The sequence below is a fragment of the Manihot esculenta genome, chromosome 9 (genome assembly GCF_001659605.2).
Source record: "Manihot esculenta cultivar AM560-2 chromosome 9, M.esculenta_v8, whole genome shotgun sequence".
Classification (NCBI taxonomy): Eukaryota; Viridiplantae; Streptophyta; class Magnoliopsida; order Malpighiales; family Euphorbiaceae; genus Manihot; species Manihot esculenta.
Window position 1 is genome coordinate 11,374,800 of NC_035169.2, and position 26,051 is coordinate 11,400,850.

Below are 26,051 nucleotides of genomic sequence, written 5' to 3' on the forward strand. Positions count from 1 at the left end.
TTTCTTCTTCTAAATAATTGGCTTTATTCAATTATTCTGAGTACTGGTTTTGCAGTTACAATCAAGGAGAACAAAAGTTATTAATATTATTAAAATATGTAATTAAAAATAACTTTTCAATAGTAATGTAGATTTGTCTTAATCTAGCTATACTTCCCTTTTGCACCGAAAAGGGATATTTTTTTTTTTTTTGATAAAAAAATGAAAGGAAGTGATTACGTCGAAGGTTTATTATTTATAAGTATATATTGGTAGCTAGGGTTAGGACTAGATTATAGCCCTAACATGATTTTTAAATTTGGTGCATGCACACATACATATTTTCTTTACGTTCATGGAAACTAGACGCATGATTGCCAATGCCATCAAGTCAAAAGAAGCTTAAGAGACAACTTCATGAAATTAATAGCAAAACTTATTGATAATATGCACAATTATGCATTTTTAGTATTACAAAATATTTAGATATTCAGTTTGATTTCGTTCAAAACAGATTGATTTGTTTAAATTTTATTATCTTGGTAAGATTAGAGAATAATAATAGAAAAATTCAATTTGAATTCCATATTTTAAGATTAAACGTGGTCACAATTAAATTTATAGAACGATAAGAAACAAAGTCATATTTGAACTTTAATTTCCAGACAAGCTGTGTTATAAATTATGTTATGAGTATAAACATACTTAATGAACAGAGCCCAGTTTTAAATTCAGGAATCAAACAGATAGCTCTCATCTGTCAAACTGTACTCGATTTTGATTTTAGTTACTTGTATTTAGGACTCTTAGCACTATAAAAAGGGACATTCTGATGTATCTGATATCTTATCTCATCTTTCATCTCCTATTCTTAGTCATGAACATGTGTGACTAAATTTCTTTTTTTTTAGTTAAAGGATAATTAAAGTTTCAATTCAATTGGTTGTGAGATTTATGTGATTCTATTATTTTTTCAATTATTCTTGATATTTATATTATTCATGTGTTCATTGCTTAATATCATTTGTGTATTGTTGCATTAAAGCGCCATTGCTTAATTGATAGAATGAAATATTGCTATTTAGATTAATTAAATCTGTAATTATTTAATTAAACTGAAATAAGTAGTGAATTAGATTACGTAAGACCTTTCTAAGAAATAATATAATCTAACTTAAATAAACTGAGCGTTTCGCGTTTGTTAGTTAGAATCATGTCCTTTTATTTTTTAATGCAATAATTAGATTAAATTCTAAGAGTGTCTCCTACGGTTATCCAAGAGTTAGAGTTAGTTAATGAGCGTCTCTTGATTATTTTAAAATCTAAGAGAGGATTGAATACCTGAAACGTTTTCGATATCTATAACTGATTTATCAATAATTAAATTGAGATTATTTTGTATCTGTTGTCAATCCACAAAAACTGAAACTAAAATTATTGTTTTAACTGAAGGTGTCTCATCTTGATTCTCTCTCTTAAATTTAAATTGTTTCTTCTTTTAGATTGATTTTATTTATTTCTCTACGTTCAAAATCTCTCCATTATATTATATTTTATTTTAGTTCATTAAATAGAATTAATCTATTTACTAGTCTCTGTCGGATCGACCATACTTACTATTATTACAAGTTTTATTTTAAAGTAGGAATTTATTTTTGATTGTTTCGACGCCCATCACTTATAGAATGTTTTTGGATTTTGGGAATGCAGTACTCAACTTTAATTATTAATTAGAGTCCAAGCTATTTAGAGAATGCTTGATGTGCTTTCAAGGTATGAGTTTTTAAATTAGAAAAAGAGTATTAGATGAGTGTGTGAGTAAAATCTTTAATATTTAAGTTAATAATAGTTTCTGACGAAGAGCAAAGGAAAAAGTTAAAATAAAAGAATATGCTAGATATCTAAAATTAAAAAGACATAGCATATTCTTAAAGATCGAGATATGTTATGCTTTAGATTTCGAGTTTTGAATTTCCACGATGTTTTTGCTATGTCTTAAAGATCGAGATATGTTATGCTTTAGATTTCGAGTTTTGAATTTCCACGATGTTTTGAATGTCTAATTTGATAACTCGTTCAGGTGAATATATGTTGTAAACATAATAATAAGTTAATTTTGATAGTTCATTGTGATAAATTTTGTTAGCGTCACTTGAGATGGAAACCTAGTGGTTGTTGGACTTAGAAATCAAAGTCAAATGTAAGTACAAGCAACTAATTAAGAAATCATCAAAACACAAAACATATTTGAAATATGGAGTCAAAGAACATTGAGAGCAATCAAGACAACTTATGAATCGCTAGAAGGAATGCTGGCTAGAGCTCAGCAGTGAAAATGGAATACCATGAGATTCAACTATTGATACGCGCATGGAAATGACACGATTTTTAATAATAAGTTATAAATTTAAATATTTATATTTTTTAAAAATTTAATATAGAAAATTTTTAATCATGACAAGTTAAATTATCATCACTTAATTCAAGATGTATGAGATAAAAATTATATTTGAAAAGTATGCGAGAATAAAAAAATAATCAATACTATTTTCAACATATATGGATGCATAATACAATTTCAGATCGCGTAATGTATATATGGCTATATTGCATTTAGACCAATTTTGTTATTTTGGTATTTTAGTATTTTGTGGGATTTATTTTTGTAGAAGGATAATATTTGTTATATTTCACAATAGAGATTACAATCTATTTATACATCAGAGAGGGTATTTAAATAGGAAGGAAAATCAAGTCTATGATTATACAATCCCTAAGATTAAGCAACTAACCCATCTATCAATATTTACTTCCTATATTAACATATTTACTTTCTATAACTTATAACACTCCCCCTCAAGTTGGATCATAAATGTTAATCATGCCCAACTTGTTACATATATAATCGACTCGAGTCCCATTTAGAGCTTTAGTGAAAATATCTCCTAATTGTTCTCCAGTTCGGATATGTTCTGTTGATATTATCTTTTGTTGAACCTTTTCATGAACAAAATGACAATCAATCTCGATGTGTTTGGTTCTCTCGTGAAATACTGGATTGGAGGCAATGTGGATAGCTGCTTGATTATCACACCACAACTTAGCAGGCACCGAATTTGAAAACCCAACTTCTTCCAACAGTTGACGTACCCACAAGATTTCACAAACGGCTTGTGCCATGGCTCGATATTCAGATTCAGCACTAGAACGGGAGACCACATTTTGCTTCTTACTTTTCCATGAGACCAAGTTACCTCCCACAAAAACACAATACCCAGTAGTTGACCTCCTATCAACTTTCGAGCCTGCCCAATCAGCATCAGAAAAGCATTCAATATTTGAGTGCCCATGGTTACCATAGAATAGGCCTCGTCCTGGGGCCCCTTTAAGGTAACAAAGAATCTGTCCCAGAGCATCCCACTGGGCAACAGTAGGAGAGGACATAAACTGACTTACCACACTCACTGAATATGCAATATCAGGACGAGTCACAGTCAAATAATTCAGCTTACCAACTAATCTTCTGTACCTTCCAGGATATGCAAATGGCTCACTGTCTTCTGTGGTAAGTTGAAGGTTAGGGGTCATTGGGGTACTACAAGGCTTAGCACCCAATTTTCCTGTTTCTGCCAACAAATCAAGAACATATTTTCTTTGAGATAAGAAGATGCCTTTCTTACACCGCATAACTTCAATTCCCAAGAAATATTTCAAGGAACCCAAATCCTTTGTATGAAACTGTGTTTTAAGAAATTCTTTTAGGGATGTGATGCCAGCAATATCACTTCCTGTAATAACGATATCATCCACATATACTACAAGCAGAATTACTCCACTATCAGAATTTCTATAAAACACTGAGTGATCACACTTACTCATCTTCATTCCAAACTGTTGGACCACCTCACTAAACCTGCCAAACCATGCTCGAGGACTCTGTTTCAAGCCATAAAGGAATTTTCGAAGTCTACAAACCTTACCTGACTCCCCCTGAGCAACAAAACCAGGTGGTTGCTCAATATAAACCTCCTCCTGAAGATCACCATGAAGAAAAGCATTTTTAATATCCAGTTGATGCAAGGGCCAATCATGAGTAGCCGCCAAGGAAATAAACAATCGGACAGATGCGAGCTTGGCAACTGGAGAGAATGTATCAGAATAGTCAACTCCATAAGTTTGTGCATAACCTTTGGCCACTAAACGGGCCTTGAGGCGAGCAATAGATCCATCAGGGTTTACTTTTACTGCAAACACCCATTTGCACCCAATAGCCCGCTTTCCTGGGGGCAAGGACATCAACTCCCAAGTACCATTAGTGTCAAGGGCCATCATTTCCTCTTCCATTGCAGCACGCCAACCAGGATGGGACAAAGCCTCAATAACAGTTTTGGGAATTGAAATAGAATCTAAAGCAGTGACAAAACAACGAGAAGAGGAGGATAATTGATCATAAGAGACACAAGATGAAATAGGATAAGTGCAAGTACGTTTACCTTTGCGAAGAGCAATGGGCAAATCCAAATCAGACGGTGAAGGATCAGTGGGAGCAGGATCTGTCGACGAAGAAGCAGGTAGCGGAACGGAGTCAGAGTCCTCTAAGCGTCTGGAATACACATGAAAGATGGGAGGGCGACCTGGCACATGAGCGAAAGGTGTAGGAGTAGTTTGAGGAGACAAAGAGCGAACAGTGTATAACAAGAGGTCATCTTCCTCCCCCTCGGTGTTATAAACAGATGATGGCGGAAAAAATGGAGTGGACTCAAAGAATGTTACATCCGTAGACACAAGATACCGATTCAGATCAGGAGAAAAACAACGATACCCTTTCTGACGTCGAGAGTAGCCAAGGAAGACACATTTGAGTGATTTAGGATCCAATTTAGTAACCTGTGGACGAACATCACGAACAAAACATGTACAACCAAACATACGTGGCTCAATAGGAAACAAAGATTTAGTGGGAAACAAAATGTTATAAGGGATATCACCATGAAGGATGGAGGAAGGCATGCGATTGATCAAAAAACAAGCAGTGGATACAGCATCAGCCCAAAAACATTTAGGTACCTTCATTTGGAATAAGAGAGCTCTGGCTACTTCAAGAAGATGTCGATTTTTTCTTTCAGCAACTCCATTTTGTGAAGGAGTGGCAACACAAGATGACTGATGAAGAATCCCTTTTTGTAACAAATAAGATTGAAATTCCCCAGAGAGATACTCTTTAGCATTATCACTTTGCAATATACGGATGGAAGTATTGAATTGGGTTTGGATTTCAGCATAAAATGCACAAAAAACAGAAAATAATTCTGAACGACTCTTCATTAAAAATAACCAAGTAGTACGAGAGAAATCATCAACAAAAGTAACAAAATACTTAAAGCCAGACTTAGACACAACAGGACAAGGACCCCAAACATCTGAATGTACTAACTCAAAGGGGGACGAAGCCCGTTTATTGACTTGAGGCAGTGTAGGTAAACGATGATGTTTGGAAAATTGACAAGACTCACAATCTAGAGTAGACAAAGAATGAAACTGTGGATATAACTTCTTTAAAACTGAGAGAGAAGGATGCCCCAAACGACAATGAACATCAAAAGGTGTTAAACGCGTGGAGCATACCAGAGATCGAGGAGATCGAGGTAGTTGCTGATCCAAGACGTAAAGACCCTCTGACTCACTCCCTCTACCAATAATCTGCTTCGTCGAAAGATCCTGAAAAACACAGTGATCAGGAAAGAATGAGACACAACAATTCAATGCACGAGTGAGTTTACTAACGGAAAGCAAATTAAATGCGAACTTAGGGAGACATAACACAGAGGATACAGAAAGAGAAGGGGTTAAGTTGACATGACCAGAACCAATGACAGAAGATTTAGTGCCATCAGCAAGAGTAACATAAGAAGGCGATGTACGAGACTCAAGATTGGACAAAAGGGTAGAATTACCTGACATATGATCGGTAGCACCAGAATCAATAACCCATTTTGAGGATGAAGACACAAGACATGTAGTAGAGTTACCTGACTCGGCAATTGCAGTGATAGAGGAGGAATTAGAGGATTTTAGAGATGCCTGGTATTGGACGAATTGTGCATACTCATCTGCAGAAATCAAAATTCTTTGATTGGAAGATTCATTCAATTTGTGTTCCGTGATTTTAGTCATCATAGGAATCACATCAGTTACGGTGGTGGTTTTCACTTCAACCATGACAACAAACCCAAAACGACAGCAACAAAAGAAACACAGAATCAGAAAACAGTACCCGGCGTGAACAGTACCACGTAAACAGTACCGATGAACAGTACCACGTGAACAGTACTCGTGAACAGTGTCGATGAACAGTACTCGTGAACAGTACCCATGAACAGTCCGATGAACAGTACCGATAAAAACACCTCCCCCAAAACCCGAACGGCAAATAAACCTCAGATCTGACAAGGGAATGATGTGGCGACTCCAGCGATGGTGAGATCCAAATATTACCCGTTATGGGTAACCCAAATAAACAGAGACCTAAGTCTCCAAAAAAATTTTTTTTTTTTTTTTCTTAAAAAAAACTTTGACGGGAGAGAAAAATTAAATCTCTACGAGAAAGGCTCTGATACCATGTAGAAGGATAATATTTGTTATATTTCACAATAGATATTACAATCTATTTATACATCAGAGAGGGTATTTAAATAGGAAGGAAAATCAAGTCTATGATTATACAATCCCTAAGATTAAGCAACTAACTCATCTATCAATATTTACTTCCTATATTAACATATTTACTTTCTATAACTTATAACAATTTTAAATTAATTTAGTTTATATTATAAGGCAGATTCATGGAGTCCATTTAAAAAGAAAATTTCTTCAAGACAATTTAGAAAAATAATTTTTAATGTAATTTTAATTTGACTATTTGACCAGATACCTTTCTTATATTATAATTACATTTTCCTACATTATAATTAAGATTTGGAGACTATAAAAATATCCTTTAAGGTGGCAGTCACGATTGGATAATGAATAGAGATGATATTATGAATAATATTTTGGTTTGATTAATATAAAAATGAATATTTTTTTGTGTATTACCATGTTTAGCAAATTTATCAAAATTTTTTTTATGGCGTTTTTAATGCATTTATCACTTTTCTAATCATATTGATCGATTAGAAGTGTAATATAATAATTTTTTGAAATATATTTTTATTTAATTTTTTATTAAGTTGTGTGACGTTTTTAATTATATGTTTATTCTGACTTATGTATCAACCATCCTATTTAAAAATAGGCATACAAACCAATAAATGAGCAACTTCAAAACTAAAACTTTCAACCCTCCACACGGTGAATAAAAGATGTGCGTGCATCCACGGGGAGAGCCGCCTTATTCCTTCTTCACAAGTAGGTGGAACCCATAAAATTAAGCACTCTTTTAAGCTCTTCCAACCTATATATAAAATCAAAATACTTAATAAAAAAGTCAACAGACGACGAAAGCATATTTACAAGAAATCCTCTAAATAATTTACTGGATCTATTTGTCAAGAATCAAAAAGGAAAAGACTAAAGAAAAAAAAGAACTGCACAGTAACGAGAGAGGAAACCCACTTTCAATAGAATAAAAAAGAGACTCTCCTCTGCTCAAATGTGAGGGAACAGAGAGGAGCAAATAAAATTATAAAAGAAGGGAGTGAGTCTCCATTGTAAAAACAAATGAAGAGAAGGAGAGCTTCTCTAAAGTATACACCAAAATGCTAAGTGATGATCTGAGATCCAGAAAGTAGGGTTTTACAATGGTTTTTTATGAACTTAGAAAAAGCTTATTCCGTGAGGAGAGTGTTTCTCCTTTTATTCCTTTCCTTTTGTCTGCTAGTGACGTATAACGAAGTTCCCGTCATTGGACCACGTGTCTCTGCCATACAGATCTGGACGTACGAGAATATCATATTCCTGCTACATGCAAAACGACCACTTAATTCTCCTCTGGTACGCATGCGGGTGGACCTATCAGTCGGACGGGCTGTCCACTTTCCTTCTTCCGGGCCGGGCTGGAAGATGGGTTAAGGCTGAGTCTAGAGTAGGCCTAATCATTGGACCAAAAAGGCTGGGCCGACCGTTTTAAGGAATCTAGGTGGAGTCCGGTCCTACAGCTGAGCGGGCTGGACCTGATTCTTGTAGGAGACTTAGAAGTCTTCAGATTATGGACTGTTTTCATGGGTCTGGCCTTAGACCGGAGTGAAGAAATCCAGCGGTCATCACTAAGTAATTAATTTATTTTAACTCATCAATATTACAATAATCTCTAAAATTGAAAGATTTGGTATTTTAAATACACATATAAAAAATAATGTTAATAATAAATATATATAGCTAATAAGGTGTAAGGGGACAAAACATGGTAAGTGTCCTCGTACTAGTCCATAATGCCACCATCAAGAAGCGTGAAAATGAGAGTATACATGATCATCAAATTTTAAATAGAAAATATAATAATTTTTAAATTATAATGTATAAATTTCTTCCTTTTCACAGACAGATAGTACTAATTTGTGTTGGCAGTTTTATTCCATTTTAGTTTTGGACTAACTGTAACTGATCTCTCTGGTGATGGTAAGGAATCAAACACAACAAAACGACAATTCGCATCCATCCAAGAGCCTGTTTTATTTTCCAAGTTTAGAATTATTATTATTTTTTCTTCACCTTTAATATACATATATTTACAAGTATAAATAGATAAATTACGTAGATGAAAAATGTCAAAACATGGTTGCTATACACATGGGGAACATTTGCTAATGGGGGAATGTATAATTTTAGTTTTTTTTTCTTACAATAATTGATCAAGGATATGACTCTTTTCCATTTTTGTCTTCCATTTGTTTCGTAGGCTATAACATTAATGGCTACCTATACCCCTGTATATATATCTCACTCCACGTGTCAAACACTAGATCATATAATATTTATGCAAGGAAGAAGATTTTTATATCATCTTAATAATATAAATCCAATTTAATTATTCAACTAATATCACAATTTAACAAGAGCTTCTCATAGCCATCGTTAAATTTTAAAATCATAAGAGAAAATAACTAGGATAAAATATGCAAGTCCACTCATTGAAAATCTATTCGTTTACTAGATATAATTAATTTTGTTTTTATAACTATAAGTATACTGTGATTAATTTATGTTTGTACTAAATCTGATCCTTTTAATATTTTTTGCGAATAATTTTTCATTTATAATAATTAAATTTTTAATTTTATTTAAGATAGAAGGATGTCGAACTATATATTCATTACAAAGTAAACGATAACTTTGTTTATTAATAAAAAATTGTAAATAAATATTATATAATTTTACTCATTTTTATCTTAAAATTTATAGTTTAATTTGTGTTAAAATAATATCTGCAGTATCGTGCCATTAGTAAATAACGATAATTTTTTAATACTATAAAAAAATATTAATGTAAGAAATAAAATATAATTGATAATTAAAAAAATATAACAATATGTAACGAGATTTTACTTATTTTCATTTTAAAATTTTATATAATTTTCATATTAATATTTATGCAGTTAAACGCAAACCACATAATACTATAAATATTATTTTAATATAAATTAAATTATAAATTTTAAAATAAAAAGTCAATAAATTTATTATTTTAATATATAAATATTATTTTAATATAAATTAAATTATAGATTTTGAAATGAAAAATTAATAAATTCACGTTGATTTTTTTTAATTAATAATATACATGGAGAAAGAAATGAAAGAGGGTTTGCATTCATTAGTGTGCAGCAACTTTGGAAGAGCACATGAAAGAGAAAGGGTAAGGAATTAGGAATTAGGAATTTTGGAAAATTGGAGAAGATAGCCCAAGTGAGTATGTACATAATGTGAAATATATGTGTCTTTTATGTTGTTGGTATGCAGAGGAAAGCCAAGAAAAGCCCACCAATAATTAGTGAATGCTACTGCAGCATCCACTGTCTTGGAGCCACGTGTCATGAGAGGGATGTGATGCAAATTATATCACTGGACAAAATGGTACCGGAGAACAAATATTGAATGAATTTGCCAGGCTCTGTTTGGCTCAGACATGAGTGCATCTGATTATGCTTGCTTTCTCTCCCATTTCTTATCAATGGATTATGTATGTATATGCATCACTTCCCCACTTGGGACAAACATTTCTGCTATCTCTCTTTTGCAATTCCTTATTTCCTCAAAAATTTTATTGAAAATCACATGACAAATTTGCAATATAATTGAGTTTTTGACAAAAGTATAATTCAAAATTTGCAACACATAAAATCTAACAAGTTATGGGACTATACATTGGGAAATGAAGGATAGGTCGGGTGGTGGTAGGACTACAAGGTGGTCATGACAGCTCTTACATGCAGTCTTCATCTGCTCACCAGCTAGCCTCCTGCAAAACCCACAAATTCTTATAATTAATTATAATTTCTCTCTATACATATAATATAAGAAAATTTAAAAATATTATATAAATGTACGTACGAATACGATGGAGCATAGAGGACAGTCACATATGTAAACAAGAAGCGACATCAGCAAGCAAACACACAAAAAGAAATGGGTCAATTGTGCGCATGCAGAAGCTACACAATTACTTAAATACTGAGTCCCCTATTAAGAATTGTAATTATGAGTTTATAATCTCTATACTTAGGGAGTGGGCAGCTGATTTATGCACTATTAAGAAATATTAAGTATGCCAAGCAAGAGTTGTACAGGGGATTAGTGATACTCTTCTTACAACACATTTGTTTAATACCATGTTCCTGTAATCCTGGCAACATTAATTAACTATCTCATTACAAATTAGCAAGTGGGTTACTGAGCAAATGCTTTAAATTTTGATTTTTTATTTACTTGCTTATTTTGAAATTTTTCCTTAATCACATTCTCTTTCACATAAACATGATACATTTACAATTTTAAAATAATCTCCTAATGGGGAGATATTATAATAGACTGATGAATGCCGGACCTCATTGCTCTGGATAAAATTGGATTCAAGAAAACAGCACTGACCCATGGAACCCATCTAATATCTCAAGTTTCGACCCAAACACTTGAGGCAAATCGGATCTACCGCGAGCGAAATTCAGCAGAAGGTAATTTAGCCCGATGATATGATATGAGAAAAAATAGTGGATCCAATCATTTTGCAGCTTTATCAGCGTGCAAATCAGTATGCACGCCGAGAGAATTAAATGGGTACATGACATGGAGAGAGGTCTGACGCTATAAATTTAAGTGATAAAGACATAATATTATAACAGAGACACTATTAGATGTCATTATTAAATAAAAAGAAAAGGAATAAAAAGAAAGTAACGTCTTCCTCTTCTACTCTCCATCTAAGTTTATATTCAAACCGTAAATAAATAAAAGTGAAATGTTTGGTAAACATAGACCAAGAGTGTGTAGGAGGGGGAGTGCGGATGAGGCTACAAGGTGATATTCCACCACTCCACTTATGTTCTTATTTCAATCATCAATGCACAATGCTATATATCACCATTTTCTGATGCTCCTGAATTGCTACCCATACTTCCTCTCAGATAATTTATTTATATATTTTTTTTAAAATAAAATAAAAATTATATATATTTTGCATTATACCCATATCATATTGTCCATAGATAGCATTATTTCTGCCTCAGAAAGGAAAAAAAAAAAGAAAAAAAGGATGCATGCTTGTTTTATCCTGCAAAGATAAAACTAAGTATAGGAAATTTATTTAATCAATTTTATGATATCTTGGTTGCCATTTTTATCAAATTTTAAAATCATTTCTAGATTTATGAAATATAAAATTCTTAATTATAATTAATTTTTTTAAAAAAAATATATATAAATAAGTGGTCCACGCGTGCCAAGATTAGCTGTATGTGTGGGAAGGGTGGAGCAAAGCGTGCTATGGAGGGTACTCACGTGCGTTGAGGTTTATATATACGCATAGAGAGAAATGCACTAAATAAAAATACAGTGGTCAAGCAAGGAAAAGAAAAGAGAAAGAGTCAAGCTGATACTTGTGCTCTTCTTTGACACATGTAGTATAGTAGAGACAGGGCCAACTGAGAAGGGAAAGAGATTCTTATTGTATTTTGTATTTTTTTTTCTTGAAAAAAAAGAATTTCAAGTGGAGTGGCTATATCAAAGAAAGTGAAAATGGAATTTAATGGCACTGAAATGAGGCAGGCATCAAAGTTCAAGAGGATTTGTGTCTTCTGTGGGAGTAGTCAAGGCAGGAAGAGTAGCTATCAAGATGCTGCTATTGAGCTTGGCAAGGAATTGGTATTGTTTTTACTATTTTAATGATTCTCACTTTTGCTTTTATTTGTTTCTTTTGGTGTCCGGCTGCATTTGCAAGACTTTGGTTGCTACAAGTTCTTTTCCTTTGTGGGAGCATGAGAAGGGATTTTGATAGAAATCTATATTTCAAGTTGCTCCAAGTTCAATTCTTTATGTTGAGCTTTGGGTAAGCTGTGTCTGTTTATAACCTGTTTGTAACTTGGCTCACATGGGCTCTAGCATTTTTATAATCTTGAATGGTTTCTTCAAAATGATCTTTTTTCTTGGTTTTCTCTCTGTTATTTAAACTTGCTCCCCCCATTCATGTGAAACCTGAAAAGCTGAGACCTTTTTGAGAACGGACAAGTACTGCTTGGTTTGCCAATTGAGTCATTTCACAATGGTTAAATATACCATGAGGAAGAGAGTTTTATTGAGCCCATACCCACATCGGAAACTTCCATTCTCTGCCTTCTGAAAGGCTCATATGGTTTCTACCAACTGATACGAATGTGGGTTTCTTGCAGGTCTCAAGAAACATTGATCTGGTCTACGGAGGGGGTAGCATTGGTTTGATGGGTTTGGTTTCTCAAGCTGTTCATGATGGCGGTCGCCATGTTATTGGGCAAGTTCATTTTTTTAAGAATTTGTAATCATCCAAATGAAATAAAGAAATATAAGTGAGATGAGTTGTGCTTGTGATTGTTGTTTTTCTTCTCCATTACAACTTATTTTTGTCATGTTATTGTCTCCCTGCAGAGTTATTCCCAAGACGCTCATGCCTCGAGAGGTATGTCTGCAAGAACCAGAAAAAGTCTTATATCTTTTACAATAGTTCTTTTTCTCTTTCTTTTTGCATAGAAAGGCTATAACTTCTATTATCCTTCTATAAGAATGGATTGGGTACAGATTTTTGTTTGTCAATTTCTACCTCTATTTCTTTCAAATATATTGATTATTTCTCTGCTTTTGGCTACTTTCTTATACTTTTTTTCTCCTTTTCTTTATTTACTTTGATTACTCCTCTCTCTCTCTCTCTCGGTTCTGCCATTTTCTGTTTGTTTCTCAAGATTTCTATCTGTCATTGGGATAAATAACTCATTTACTATATAAGAAAATCAGAATAAGAAATAAGCTGTTACTCAAGATCTCTACTCCTGTGGCAAATACTAGATAGCCTTATCCACAATGCTAGTTGAGTAGTTGGCAACTGGGCGCTACACCTTTTCCATACATATTTATGGGTTTCTACCTTCTGCTGTCTTCTCTGTTTAGTTCTATACCATTGTTTTGTTCTGCGTTTTTCTTTCTTGGCTTCTTTCAAGATTCGAATTTCTTCTCTTTTCTTTTTTGTTTTTCCTCCCTTTTCCCTTGTGTGAGATAAATAAATTACTGGCTAGGAAGTTGCGGAGTTAAACTCATTGGATTAAAGCCCACTACTCCTGCAGCACTCATCATTGCTTCACTGCACAACCCTCCAAACTTCTCTCTCTATTCAATCCTTCATTTTTTGTTTTTCTGTGCCTGTGGTACCTCTTTGCAGTTAACTGGTGTAACAGTGGGGGAAGTGAAGGCAGTAGCAGATATGCATCAAAGGAAGGCAGAGATGGCTAAGCATTCAGATGCTTTTATTGCTTTACCGGGTTAGTATAATCCCTGAAAAATTCTCACCCATACAAAAATTCCAATGCCAAATGAAGGAATCATGTAGATCATCAGATGCTTTTATTTTACCAAGCACAGCATCCGAGATTGGCCATATCTCATATTTTGATTTTTCTGAGGATGGCTGACTACTTTTCTTTGTTTTGATTGATCTCATTTACTGATTACCACTCAAACTAATCCCCCCAGCCCCACCTTGAAAGAGAAAATAAAATAATGCTGAGAGGTAAAAGTTCCTTGAGATAAACCATAAAAAAAAAGGATTTGAAGTTTTGACTTCTTTGCTTTATTTAGTGGTTACTGGAAGTAGTGCTACGAAAGAAGAAGTGTCTGTTTCTACTTTTCAATTTTCAATTTATACATATATATTTTTCTTATACTCTGGTTGCTGTATAGCCACAATAAGCTTCAGCTTAAGAAGAGCAGTGATAAAGTGTAGGATGACAATTTTTACAAAAATATATCTCCATATTTAGCTATTATAGCTGTTTGGTTTAGACTTTAATGACATAAGTGGCATCTGATAATGTATGACAAGAACATATGAAGTTTAAATGAAGACAAACTTTTGAGCCTTCTCTCATCAGCCCAACAATACCTATTACATAACATGTTACAGTGAAACAACTCAGATCCTAGTTCTTGACCCGTCAACATCTTACACTGAAAATTAGAGCTGCTAAGGAGATGAGCTTGTGTGGTTAATATATGCTCTTTTTCTTTATATGTAGTTGTTAGCTTTGTATATCAGCAAATTCATTTATTTCTTTTGTATAGTAAGGGCAAGAGACACAGAGACACACTTTTAAGAAAATTGTTTTGCCAACTAGTACCTGCACCTAACAGGTAATGATGCCCACCTCTTTCACAAGCCACTAATCATCATGGAGTTTAAAAGCTTGGGGAACAGGAGGACATGCATGGACAAAAGTGCCAAATTTCACTTCATGTGAACTCCTCATCTTGTCATCGAATCCCCACATCCACAGTAAAGAAAAAAAAAAAGAAAAAAAAAAGAGGAAAGACATCCTTACTGTAACATGATAAGATGAGAGCTATTATGACCTGAACGGGTTGGCAGAGGATTATGCCTTTATTTTGACAAAGGAAGACCATGTTTATGTCAAGGAAAAATCCATCCAACCTTTCTTCCTTTTCTCCATAAGATAATAATAATTGATAAATATATATACATATAATATCCGATCCCATCTGGTAGCTCAATTCTGAGATGGTCCCAGAGTGTCCACTCCAACAGTATAGCCAATGACTGTTTCAGAGTATAAGAGAGCTAGAGAGGACATAAAAAGATTCATACGTTGATGTTACTATTTATTTATAGGAGTAGGGCAACATGGTATTTTGTCTTTTCCCCTAGTTTAGGACTTTTTTGGTAAACATATTTTTTGTAGCATATCAATAATAAAATGGGTAAAGGTTGAGGGAACCAATAGGAGTCGATAAGGAACCGAAGATGCGAGTCAAAGGAACCATGACCACCAAACATGAAGTTGTGGAACAGTATCTACATGATCTTTGAACTTATTATAAGTGGGAAAAAAATTCCATACTTAAATTGCAACCATCTAGTATGCAGATTGAAAAGACACTTGTTATACCTAAGTTTCTTGCTGATTTGTGCTACTGACTAAGCAAACTGACCAATTCTTCTCTGATGAGAAGTTAATGGTGGATACTATTCTCACATGCTCTGTGCATCTCCAGGCAAAGATAGCTGGCACTTGTATTATCACTTGTTTTTAAACTTGGGAATTTGAATAAATGTAGGTGGTTATGGGACTCTTGAGGAGTTACTTGAAGTGATAACCTGGGCTCAGCTTGGAATTCACGACAAACCGGTAACTGTCATGTTTTCTTTTCTGATACCTTGTGGTTGAATGCTTACTTAGTGTCTGCAAGAGGTTTTGTTTAACCATGGGTGCATTCATAGAACTAATGATGCATTCTATTTCCACATTTTGAAGGTGGGATTGTTGAATGTTGATGGATACTACAATTCCTTGCTCTCATTTATTGACAAAGCTGTGGAAGAGGGATTTATAAACCCCAGCGCTCGCAACATCATAGTATCCGCTCCAACAGCTAAGGAGTTGGTAATGAAATTGGAGGTAAGCTGGAAACTGCATGGCATTTACTTTCATTTGCATTAAATGCATAAAGCCAAGATTAAAGCCAAGATTTGTAGGAAAAATTAAAGCTAAGTTTACTTTCATAATGGGAGCTTTCTATTATGTGTAAAAATGAAAGAAATTTGTGGTTGCCCTGTTTCTTAAGTCCATTCATAGGAAAAAGTGATGGTACTGATATTTTGTTTGTTTTGTCCACTGGCTAAAAAAATCATAGGAGTATGTTCCCTGTCATGAGAGGGTTGCTTCAAAACTGAGCTGGGAAATCAATCAACTTGAATACTCTCAGAGCTATGATATCTCAAGATGACAAGAGATGACTGCACTAAAGGATTGAATAGTTGGAATTTGGAAGTGGAAGGAGCTAATTTTGATTTGTCTTGACATATCCATTTGTGGGGATTTTTTTTTTTTTTTTTTTTTTTTTTTTTTTTTTTTTGTAAATTATTGCAATTAACCTCAATATGTTAAGCTTCTCAACATTCACTTCCAGTTAAAAATCTGGATTTTCCTTTTAAGTTGTAAGTAGTAGAGTGTTATGAACATCCCCATTTTACATAACTAATTTATACATTGACAATCTTTCACTTCCCATTTCTTATTTCCTCTGTTCATCTTCTTTTTAATTGCTTAATTACAAAATCAAAGCAAGAACATAAAGGTCAATGTGACACTAGTGGAAGCAGCAAAATCATCCAATAAAACAGCATTAAGAATCCAATGAGAAGTAGCTAAGTGTCATTAATTGAAAGAAGAGAAATGGGACCACGCAGTGCAAATTCTTGTTTGCTGTTATGAAGGTTTTGTGGAGGCCTAACTCAACCAACGGTAAATAACCGAAGGTGGTGGGGACAGTTGGTGTTTGTTGGAATGGAATTGTGTCTGAAACTGTGAAGAATGTAATGAATAAAAATAAAGTCAGGTACCCACATGCCGTCAATCCAATGAGACAATGACATGTGGTCATGGGTCCCAGAAAACATGAGGAAGACAACATGGGAGATGCCATAGAAGCTTTAAGACAGTATGGTAATGGCTCCAGATAAGTTGGTCGACCAAGTTCAATTGAATAACAAATGTCTGTGGTTGATAGGACTGATTTATAACATCTGGTCTTCATCAATATGCAGTTTGCAGATCAAAAGCATTTGGTGGTGGTGGTTGGAGTGGTCCTCTTTAGGGTTTAATGTAAAAGCTAAACATTAAAAAAAGGAATTTGTAAAACATGAAATGATATTGAAATAAAATGAATCGATTAGACTAATCTTGTCAAAATCATTCAACCCTTTTCTCCTTTTTTTTTTTTTTTCTTTCCCCTTTTTGTTTTCTTTTAATAAATGAATTAAATTTAAATTTAAAAATATTCATTTTATTAAATTTTAAAAATTCGTATATTTAAAGTCCAAAGCATCTCTTTCAACACATCCTCATGCATGTGATGTAGGCTACTATGTCTTTCCCTTGGGTCCCCACAAAAATAGATTTTTTTTGGCTGAACCCATCAACAAATTTAACTTCTTTTCTCCATTTTTTTGTGGATTCAAATTCAAATTATTTCTTGTATTTTATAGTCCATTTTTATATTATTTTAAAGTGACATAATTGGTAAGAAGGAGCCTTTCCATTAATAAAGCAAGAAAAGCTATTTCTGGATCACATATTCTTCTTGCCAATGCCATTGCCAGCCTTGAATGGCCATAGATGAAACTCCCAGTTGGTGGGCCCTTAGATTAGAAGCTGGCCCAGTGTTATGTGGTCTTGGAGCCTTGTCATTTGTGACCCAATTTGAGGAACTGGAGACATATTAAGCCACAAAACTAATGGGCTAAGACACTATACCCAGGCCACCCTGGCTCCTGGTCCATTGCCTTCCCATCATAAGGCCCTCATCAATTTCTTTTATTTATTTGCTTTACTAATTAAGAAAGACAATGACTAATTCTCCTTTTGAAGGATCCTTAAATGTAGACCATATTCAAGGCATCATTAGAAAAATTGGCATTTTGGACCATATCAAGTTATAATTTAGAATAAAGAAAAAGACTTTCATTGTGTACCTATTGCAGGAAAATAAAAGGCTAAAAATGATCCAAAGAGCCAGGAACATAGATAGCATACCATGCTTCTACAGAAAGATGAATCCAAGTGTTTATTCCTTTCACGAGCACCAGCTACAGAGGAAACAAATTCAACCTCAAAAGTATGCACTTCTTTGCAAGTTAATGAACTAACAAAAGAGTTGAACTAAATCCTAACTCCTAAAACAATACAGGAATATGATCTTTCTATAATCCACAGGAAAAGAATCACATCTATTAGGCTTTCAAATAAACAAAAACAAATTTAGAGTGAGACTGTTGTATTGTCTAGTTAGTTTGAATTTGAAAAAGTTATTGCGCCATATAACCTTTCTCATGATTTGGTTGCCCATTTGTAGCTGACTCTGGTTCCCTTAAATCACATGATTCTTTGGAATTGCAGGGATGTAGTCTCTGTACAAAACTAAATTTCTTAGAAAATATTTTCCATTTTCTCTTCATATTTACAAGCTTCTGAAGCTCCTCCTTCATGTTTGAACAATCTTTTTCAAGTTCAGAAACACGATCCCTCAAATCAAGATTCACATCATGGTCTTGTGCAGCGTCTATTGGACAGGAGCCATCCTTTTTGGGGATCCCAAGCTTTCCACTAGGATTTTGCGAGTTCTACAAATTCTCTGAGACAAAGAACAAGCCAGAAACTGATGTACGGAGCTCTAAGAGGTAACCTCTCATTCTGTGCTGCATGGGTGCTTGCTTCTATTGAGAGCTTCTGGCAGTTCATCAGTCTACAAAGTTGCTCCCTCTCTGTATCTGTAAGCCAAGGATGTGCCTGGGGTAGTGAAAAATAAAATTGCTCAAGTAAAATATCACTGGCACTTCAATATTGATAATATATAACCAATGAATAGGATAATTAATTGAAGAAATAATTAGAAAATATTGATTCAATCCGAGATCTCTCATTGAATTGCTCATTGCCTCAGTCTATGAAGCATTCCATATTGCAGGCATGGGGAAGGGTACAAACATCCCCTTGCATACAATTAATGGATAAATATATACATATTCCAAAGGTTAGCACTTCACCATGTTTCTGTGGACAAGAGAAGAGAGTTACTTTAGGTCTATTACCTTCAGAAATACATCAATAGCATGATAAACTCCATCATCAAGTGGCCTGGCATAATCAGGGATGGTAGCAGCAAGCACCTCAAATTTTGGGAGTTTCAAATTAACATCTGCTGCTACCTCAGCAAGTAAATCATCCACCAGATTGGCCACCATTGTTATTGGTGTCAGCACATCATCGCCATCACGAACCTGGCCCTCCACAACTATGCAAGGGGAAGTTGATAAGGCTTTTTCTTGATGTAATGAGACAAAATGATCAAGAATCCTCTGAAAACAATCTACATCATAAAGGGTCTCCACTGAGTAACCCATATTTGGTATGAGATCTACAAGTACAGCTTGGTCCAATTGTGCTCCCACCCTTTTCTCCAAATTTTCTTGGCATCATGGACTAGCATGCAACACCATAGCTGTGCGAAGCAGCCTGAGCAGAAACTTGGTGGAAGTGACTCCCTTGTTAATAGGGAGTAAGGTCACAATCTCTTCAAGAATAATTCTTTGGTCTGCCTCAGGAGAAAATGAAGCAGTTGTTCCAGGGTTGACATGATTGATGTTGTTGAAGCTTGATTGCTTATTCATCAAGGGAAGATACTTCTTAGCATAGTGTATAAGAGATGCAGCAATAGTCTCAGGCTTCATTCCCCTTGATTCAATAGCTATAATCAATCGTCTGTAAAAGGGTAAGTTGAGGAATGAGACATCTGGAAACCACCAATTATCACCCATAGGCTCTGGTTTAGTTGCAACAGATATACCATTACATACTATTACACTTCCCTCATTCTGAGATTTTGTTTGTCCTGACAAAGGCAAATTAAATACTTTTGGATCCATACAAGCTTTCATTGCCAAAGAATCAATGCACCTTGAGACAATGTGAAGTTCTTCTGCAGAAGGTAAAACTTCTTCACAAGTTTCTAGAGCTTTTAGTGAGTCTTCCCAATTGCTGAAGACTTCATTAAAAAAGGCCTCTGTCTGAGCAATAAGATTTCCTTCTCCGTATTCTTCAGTCATGCGCAGGTACTCTGCTGCACATCTAAGGGAGACTACATTCAAAGCAGTGAGTTCTAATTTCACACCATAGCAGAATTTGCTTATGAGTTCAAATGCTTTAGCACCACCAGGTATGTCATCAAGTCTCAAGGCACAAATTGAACCATTCTCACTAGAAATTTCTTCGATAAGCTTCTCCAATAGCCCACTTTTTGAAAGCTGTGGAAACTGCATCCACCACATAATTAGCAGCTTTCCTTTTCATTTTGGTTTTGGGATAGATTGGTGGGAAAGGGACATAAACATTCAACAGAAAAGTTCATATACTAACTATTTAGAGGTTGAGCAGAACCAAATAAATGCACCTTGTGGAGATTGAAAGACATTTCTCCGATCTCAATGGTAACATCACTTTGAAGCCCAGTTGTGCGAAGCCTGCAGATAAAGAATGATTAAAATACTCCAAGTTAAAAAGGAAATCTGGCCAAAAGACTCGTGCAATGAAGGAAAAAATACATTTACGAATTTATTTTCATTTAATTTTTCATTGAGTTCTTAAGTAGGAAGTAGTATTTCTATTTAGGAATGATTTAAGAGTGCTATTAGGTTTAGTATATTTCTAGTTAGTATTAGTCTAGTGTTTTTCTAACTTGGATTGCTAATCCTAGTAGTGGCAGGAGGAGGAGGATGATTAATATTAATCCATAACCCTCCATTTGGCATTATTCATTTTGTAAGAAAAGAATTCAAATGGATTCTTTCAAAATCATGCATGATCTCATTTCCTTTGAAATTTGAAAATGATAAATTTGTAAGTTAAAAAGAAATGAATTTTTTCATTCCAAAAGAGAAAAATTGATAGAAAAGAATTGAATTAAATTCTTGTGAAATCTTTGATTCAAAACAAGGGGTAAAATGTTCTTAGGTATTTTTCAAGAGAGCTTATTGTAATTATTGTTGACAACGAAAAGAACTTTGAGAATTTTATCCCTTTTGAGTGCTCTTGATTATGCATCAAAGACACGTTTAGAAATCTCATCAGCTTATCCCAAATGGTTCAGAAAATCATAGATAAAAACTCAGTGGAGTTATTGAAGAGGAGATTAGATACTCAGGACTTTGAACAAATGCACTAGCCAATTCAAAACTGATCTTCATAACACTGCTTTAAAAGGTATGTCATAGGTTAAGATTTCACCATGTCTTAACAGCAACCAAAATATACAAAATGAAAAAACAATTTGATCACTGCATTGTCCTCTATTAAAATGCTTTCAATCTTACCAAATACAGGATCTGAAATTAGATATAGCAAAAGAAAAGATCAATTATACCACAGAACATTGTTCTTGGAAATATTGAAAGCATCACCAAGAAATTAAACAGATTGCCAAGGAAGCAAACCGATCACATTAAATGGCAAATAAATGCATGCAACAGCCATGACCCATATATCATTTATTGTTAAAAACTGAAAAAAGAGTTAAAAAGGTAAAAGCAATGGTTACCAGGTGTGGCCTTGACGATGAAAGGCCTCAGATTTAGAGCCCAACCTCTTAAGCGCCATGTAATGAGTGTAATAGTGAAATGGGGCAGCTTAAAAACATGGAGTAAAAAGAGCAGGAATGGAGACGGAGGAGAGATTGTGAAAATAGAAGTAACACAGAACCAGGCATGGGCTTCCATTGTAGCAGTTATTGTGTGTGTGTGTGTGTGTGTGTGTGTGTGTGTGTGAGAGAGAGAGAGAGAGAGAGGTAGCGAATCTGAAGCAAGAAGTGAGTGGAGAGAAAGAAGCGGCTCTTTTGGCTCTGTGGAGTTTTAGACCGTAATCTCCTCCTTTTTTTCTCCGTCTTTGGTTCAGTTACTGTCATGTTGTTTTTTATAATAATAACAATAATAATAGAGGAAAATAAATAAATATCATAAACAAATCAATGCAAAATATTTATAGTTATTTTTTTGTCGAAGTTGGCAAAATATAATTTGTTATTTAATATTTAAATGTTTAAAATATTCTAAAATTTAAAACATTTGTTTATTAAATTACATATTTGCATAATATTTTTTATTTCACCATTAATTTATCATAATTTTTACTATACTTAGCAGTAAAAGAATTTTGTTTGTATTTTTAATTAATTATTATAATTATAAATAATCTGAAAAGAGATTTTAAATTCAAATAGTTTATTTATTAAGTAAAAGATTTATTATTTTTAAAATAAATTTATTAAAATTATCTTTTATTATAACCACTCTTTCTCATAAATTTTATCTATTTTTTTAGTTATTTTTTATTATTATTTAATCAAATAATTTAATTTAAATAAAAAAAGTCCAACTTCTTATGTGTCATGATTCAGATCAAAGACTTGAAAGATTTGATCCTCATTAAAATTGGATAAAACAATTCAATTCAATTGGATTTGGATTAACACTTTTCTTTAAAATAATCTTAAAAAGACAACACTTAATTATTAAAATGATTCAAATTGTGTTTTTGAAAAAAATGATTAAAATTTAAAAAATAAATGAACAATCAAAACTAAAATTAGATGCAGCATCAATCAAACTCTACTACTATGATTTAGGGCTTACAATTTCATACAACGAATCCCTTAGTTTTGCTTTGAAACCAAAATTATGGGTGCAGACTCGGTACAAATTTCTTGAAATTTTCTTCGCCTTTTCTTTCAGTTAAAGGAAAAGGACTTAGCTGAGTTTTATACTTGACCAATGAATAGTTATCACATGCCCTACATGTTTTAAGAACACCATTTGGGAAAAAAATTAGAATAGTAATGCACAAGAAATTACTGATATGGATCATGTTGCATTTTATGTAAATCCTATCATAATCATAATCAATGAGACAGGGAAAAATTTTAGAATACACTGGCTACGATCATTCGCTAGTTTGGAATATAAACCAAATATCCTATTGCATCGTCGAAAGTTTTCAGGGAGTTGAACTAAATTTACAGAACATTTCAATTCATAATCATATAATAGTATACCAGCATTTCAACTGCTAAAAGGAAGGAGTAACTGGCTACATGCCAGCATAAAACAAGTAGTACTACTGCCAATTCAACAAAGTCATAACAGTTCTTATGGATAAAACATTATGTTTTCACACCACATTGGATTCACAAGCCAACTGTGAAAAGTAAAATGAAACAACAGCATCCCTCCAAGATCCCAAGTCATCTTGGTTCCAATGGATTTACATGGCTACTGCACCTGCACACAAAGCATTATTGTTAAGCCACACAATCTCAAATACTCGGGTGCATCTGTGCAGGCACAATCTGAAATACCCGTCTCTTCTATTCCTTTTCTTTTTTTTTTTTCAGGAAAAATAAAAAGGATTCACACCATAAAACAAAGCATTAATGACTTGGAGATAAAGAGCAATACTATATAGCTCTGTACAAGATGCGTTACTCCTAAAGCTACTGAAAATATGCATAAAAATAATGACGATAGAGTACAGACACATTCTAAGCTCCTACTTGATTGCCCCTGTTCCAATTCCTTAAGACTGACAAAGAGGTTAAAGATGTACCCCCCCCCCACCCCCCCCAAAAAAAAAACAATGAGATCCCATGCTCACCGTTGAGCACTTCAACATAATCTCTAACTCAAAACTTGTCCAGATCTGAGAATCCAATAGGCGAAATCTTCTTAAACTCAACACTAACACCTTTTTTTTCTGTTTTTGGGAGAAAAACTAAAAAAGATGATATTTGACCATCTGTAATAAAGATTTAAATTGCAAGAGATTTTTTGTCCATCTTCAACTTAATTCCTATAAAAATAACAGTAACCTAAACGTTATTAAAAATTTGCACTTTTGTCTCAGCAAGATCCCAAATTCAATAGCCAACCCCTTACCCTCATGCATTCCCAAGGTTACCTTTATTGTCCTCATAATATCCGTAGGACATGAGTATTGACAAGACATAGAGAAGGTAGCATCTAAAACAAAATGAAATATCTTGTAGCTCCTTTAACCTTTTTACTTTTTTACCTGAATATGGATATTCTGTATCCCATAACTTTCTAATTAAGAAAATGAAGTTATGCTATATGAGCTAGAGAAAAGCTTAGCTCCTTGGAGGACCATGAATTCCAAACTCTGGCACAGGGACACCAGAATAGGTTGCTGACTGCAATGAGAGCTTGTGCGTTTGAATCAAATCAAGGAACAGCTTAACGTGGACTATTCACTTTTATTTTTTTTAATTAAAGAAAAAAAGAGAAAACAGTTCTTCCATAATTAACCACTATATTAATGGACATTCATGAATAGGCAATGCAACAAATAAAATTGTAATTTGTAAACATGCATATTTAGATATCAATTTACATCTTAAAGCAAAACAAGTAAATGGAATGGACCTCCATGTCACATCTAGTGGAAGAAACAAGCGAAAAAACAATCAGGCATAGATGCTATTAGAAGCAAACATAGGCATTGAAACTTTAGAAGAGATCCAAAAAACCTCAACAAAACTCAGCAGCATGAAGCGACAAACATCATATTCCTCATTATTATTTAATTAAAAAAAGACTTTCTATCATCGTTACAAGCACTAAATTTGGCAAATACTTCACAAAGCACTAAATAAGATAATCACCACTCTCTATCTCTCTATAGACTGGTAATCTCCAGTTATAAATCTGATATGTCATTCAGATGTTACTTTAAACATCCAACTCTTCAACATCAAAAAACTAAGGACAAAAACAACCTGCCCAATAGAAATCCAAAGGATTTCATTCAGAAGATTACTCTAGCAACCGCCAACAGTTGAACCAAAATGAATTTTGACCCGAAAAAGATAAGGAGACCACAATCAATTCTGCCAATGACCAACTTAGTACTTACAAACAAAGGAAGTAATCAAAATTATAACAATTCACATAACTGAGTCAATCAAAGACTCCACATCGAACTAATTACAGAGCCACCAATCAATTCAGCTAAATTTAAGGTCCTGATAGTCATAGAATATATAGATAGAGAAAAACAATAAAGGAAGAACCTTTTAGTTGTAATAGAGCTCGAGGCCCATGCCATCGTGAATCTCATAATCCTTAAGAGTGATATGATCCTTGTATACGGTGTACCACTTCTGTATCCTTATCTTCTCGGCTCTAGTGCCGGTCTGCGCCGCCACCAGCTTCTTCAGGTCTCCGATGGTGTCGTCGTCATTACACTTCACTCTCACCTTCTTCCCTAGCCTATCATTCAACACCACTTCCAACATCTTGCGATCAAAAAATCAGGAAACCCTAATCCCAAATCCACCGATATATCTTGCCTTTTTGGGTTTCTGGCATATAAGGGAGCGTTTGACCGACCCGCGTTCATGAGCAAAAGTTCAAACTAATCCTCTAACTTTATTCTTAAAATTAATTGGCCATATTGTATTTTTTAGTAAGACCGTGAAATCGGTCGATTTGATTTTGAATAGGCTGAATTGAAAAATTAAAATTTAAATTATAAAAATATTAAAAACTGTAAAATTTAATTATGAAAATATAACCGACTTAAATTGAATTGATAAAAATTAATTTAATTTGATTTGATTATTTTATATCGAAATTTGTAAATTTTTTTAATTTTTTATTTTTAATTTCAGTAGAATAATTTAATAAACATTTCACATAAATTTATTAATAAATATTATGTGAATATATAATGATAATATTTTAAAAAATTCATATAAATACA

General features: G+C 33.7%; 2 protein-coding genes and 1 pseudogene across 3 annotated transcripts; 1 reads left to right on the forward strand and 2 right to left on the reverse strand.

Moving 5' to 3' along the window:
- Positions 1–12,028: 12,028 nt before the first annotated feature.
- LOC110622326 (cytokinin riboside 5'-monophosphate phosphoribohydrolase LOG3) lies at positions 12,029–16,687 on the forward strand. Of its 2 annotated transcripts, none has more exons than XM_021766794.2 (7): positions 12,029–12,333; positions 12,858–12,955; positions 13,090–13,120; positions 13,874–13,973; positions 15,784–15,854; positions 15,981–16,124; positions 16,360–16,687. In XM_021766794.2, exons 1-7 carry the CDS (start codon positions 12,208–12,210, stop codon positions 16,450–16,452), a joined length of 663 nt encoding a protein of 220 aa, XP_021622486.1. In that variant the 5' UTR covers positions 12,029–12,207; the 3' UTR covers positions 16,453–16,687. The 2 variants fall into 2 exon arrangements, with proteins under 2 accessions (XP_021622486.1, XP_043815441.1); XM_043959506.1 differs by lacking the exon at positions 12,029–12,333 and adding an exon at positions 12,372–12,517.
- A 1,059-nt stretch (positions 16,688–17,746) lies between these two features.
- On the reverse strand, positions 17,747–22,252 carry LOC110622311 (annotated as a pseudogene).
- A 1,023-nt stretch (positions 22,253–23,275) lies between these two features.
- LOC110623717 (ubiquitin-like protein 5) lies at positions 23,276–25,694 on the reverse strand. The gene is made up of 2 exons (XM_043959457.1): positions 25,360–25,694; positions 23,276–23,551 (listed from the first exon to the last, which is right to left on the reverse strand). Exon 1 carries the CDS (start codon positions 25,582–25,584, stop codon positions 25,363–25,365), a length of 222 nt encoding a protein of 73 aa, XP_043815392.1. The 5' UTR covers positions 25,585–25,694; the 3' UTR covers positions 23,276–23,551; positions 25,360–25,362.
- Positions 25,695–26,051: the final 357 nt, after the last annotated feature.

What these genes read in the sequence shown, in the direction of transcription:
- LOC110623717 (XM_043959457.1), bottom strand. Translation starts at nt 25,584, where the DNA reads ATGTTGGAAGTGGTGTTGAATGATAGGCTAGGGAAGAAGGTGAGAGTG.
- LOC110622326 (XM_021766794.2), top strand. Translation starts at nt 12,208, where the DNA reads ATGGAATTTAATGGCACTGAAATGAGGCAGGCATCAAAGTTCAAGAGG. An exon ending in TTGAGCTTGGCAAGGAATTG is followed by an intron (nt 12,334 to 12,857) that starts GTATTGTTTTTA and finishes GGTTTCTTGCAG; the next exon opens with GTCTCAAGAAACATTGATCT. An exon ending in GGCGGTCGCCATGTTATTGG is followed by an intron (nt 12,956 to 13,089) that starts GCAAGTTCATTT and finishes GTCTCCCTGCAG; the next exon opens with AGTTATTCCCAAGACGCTCA.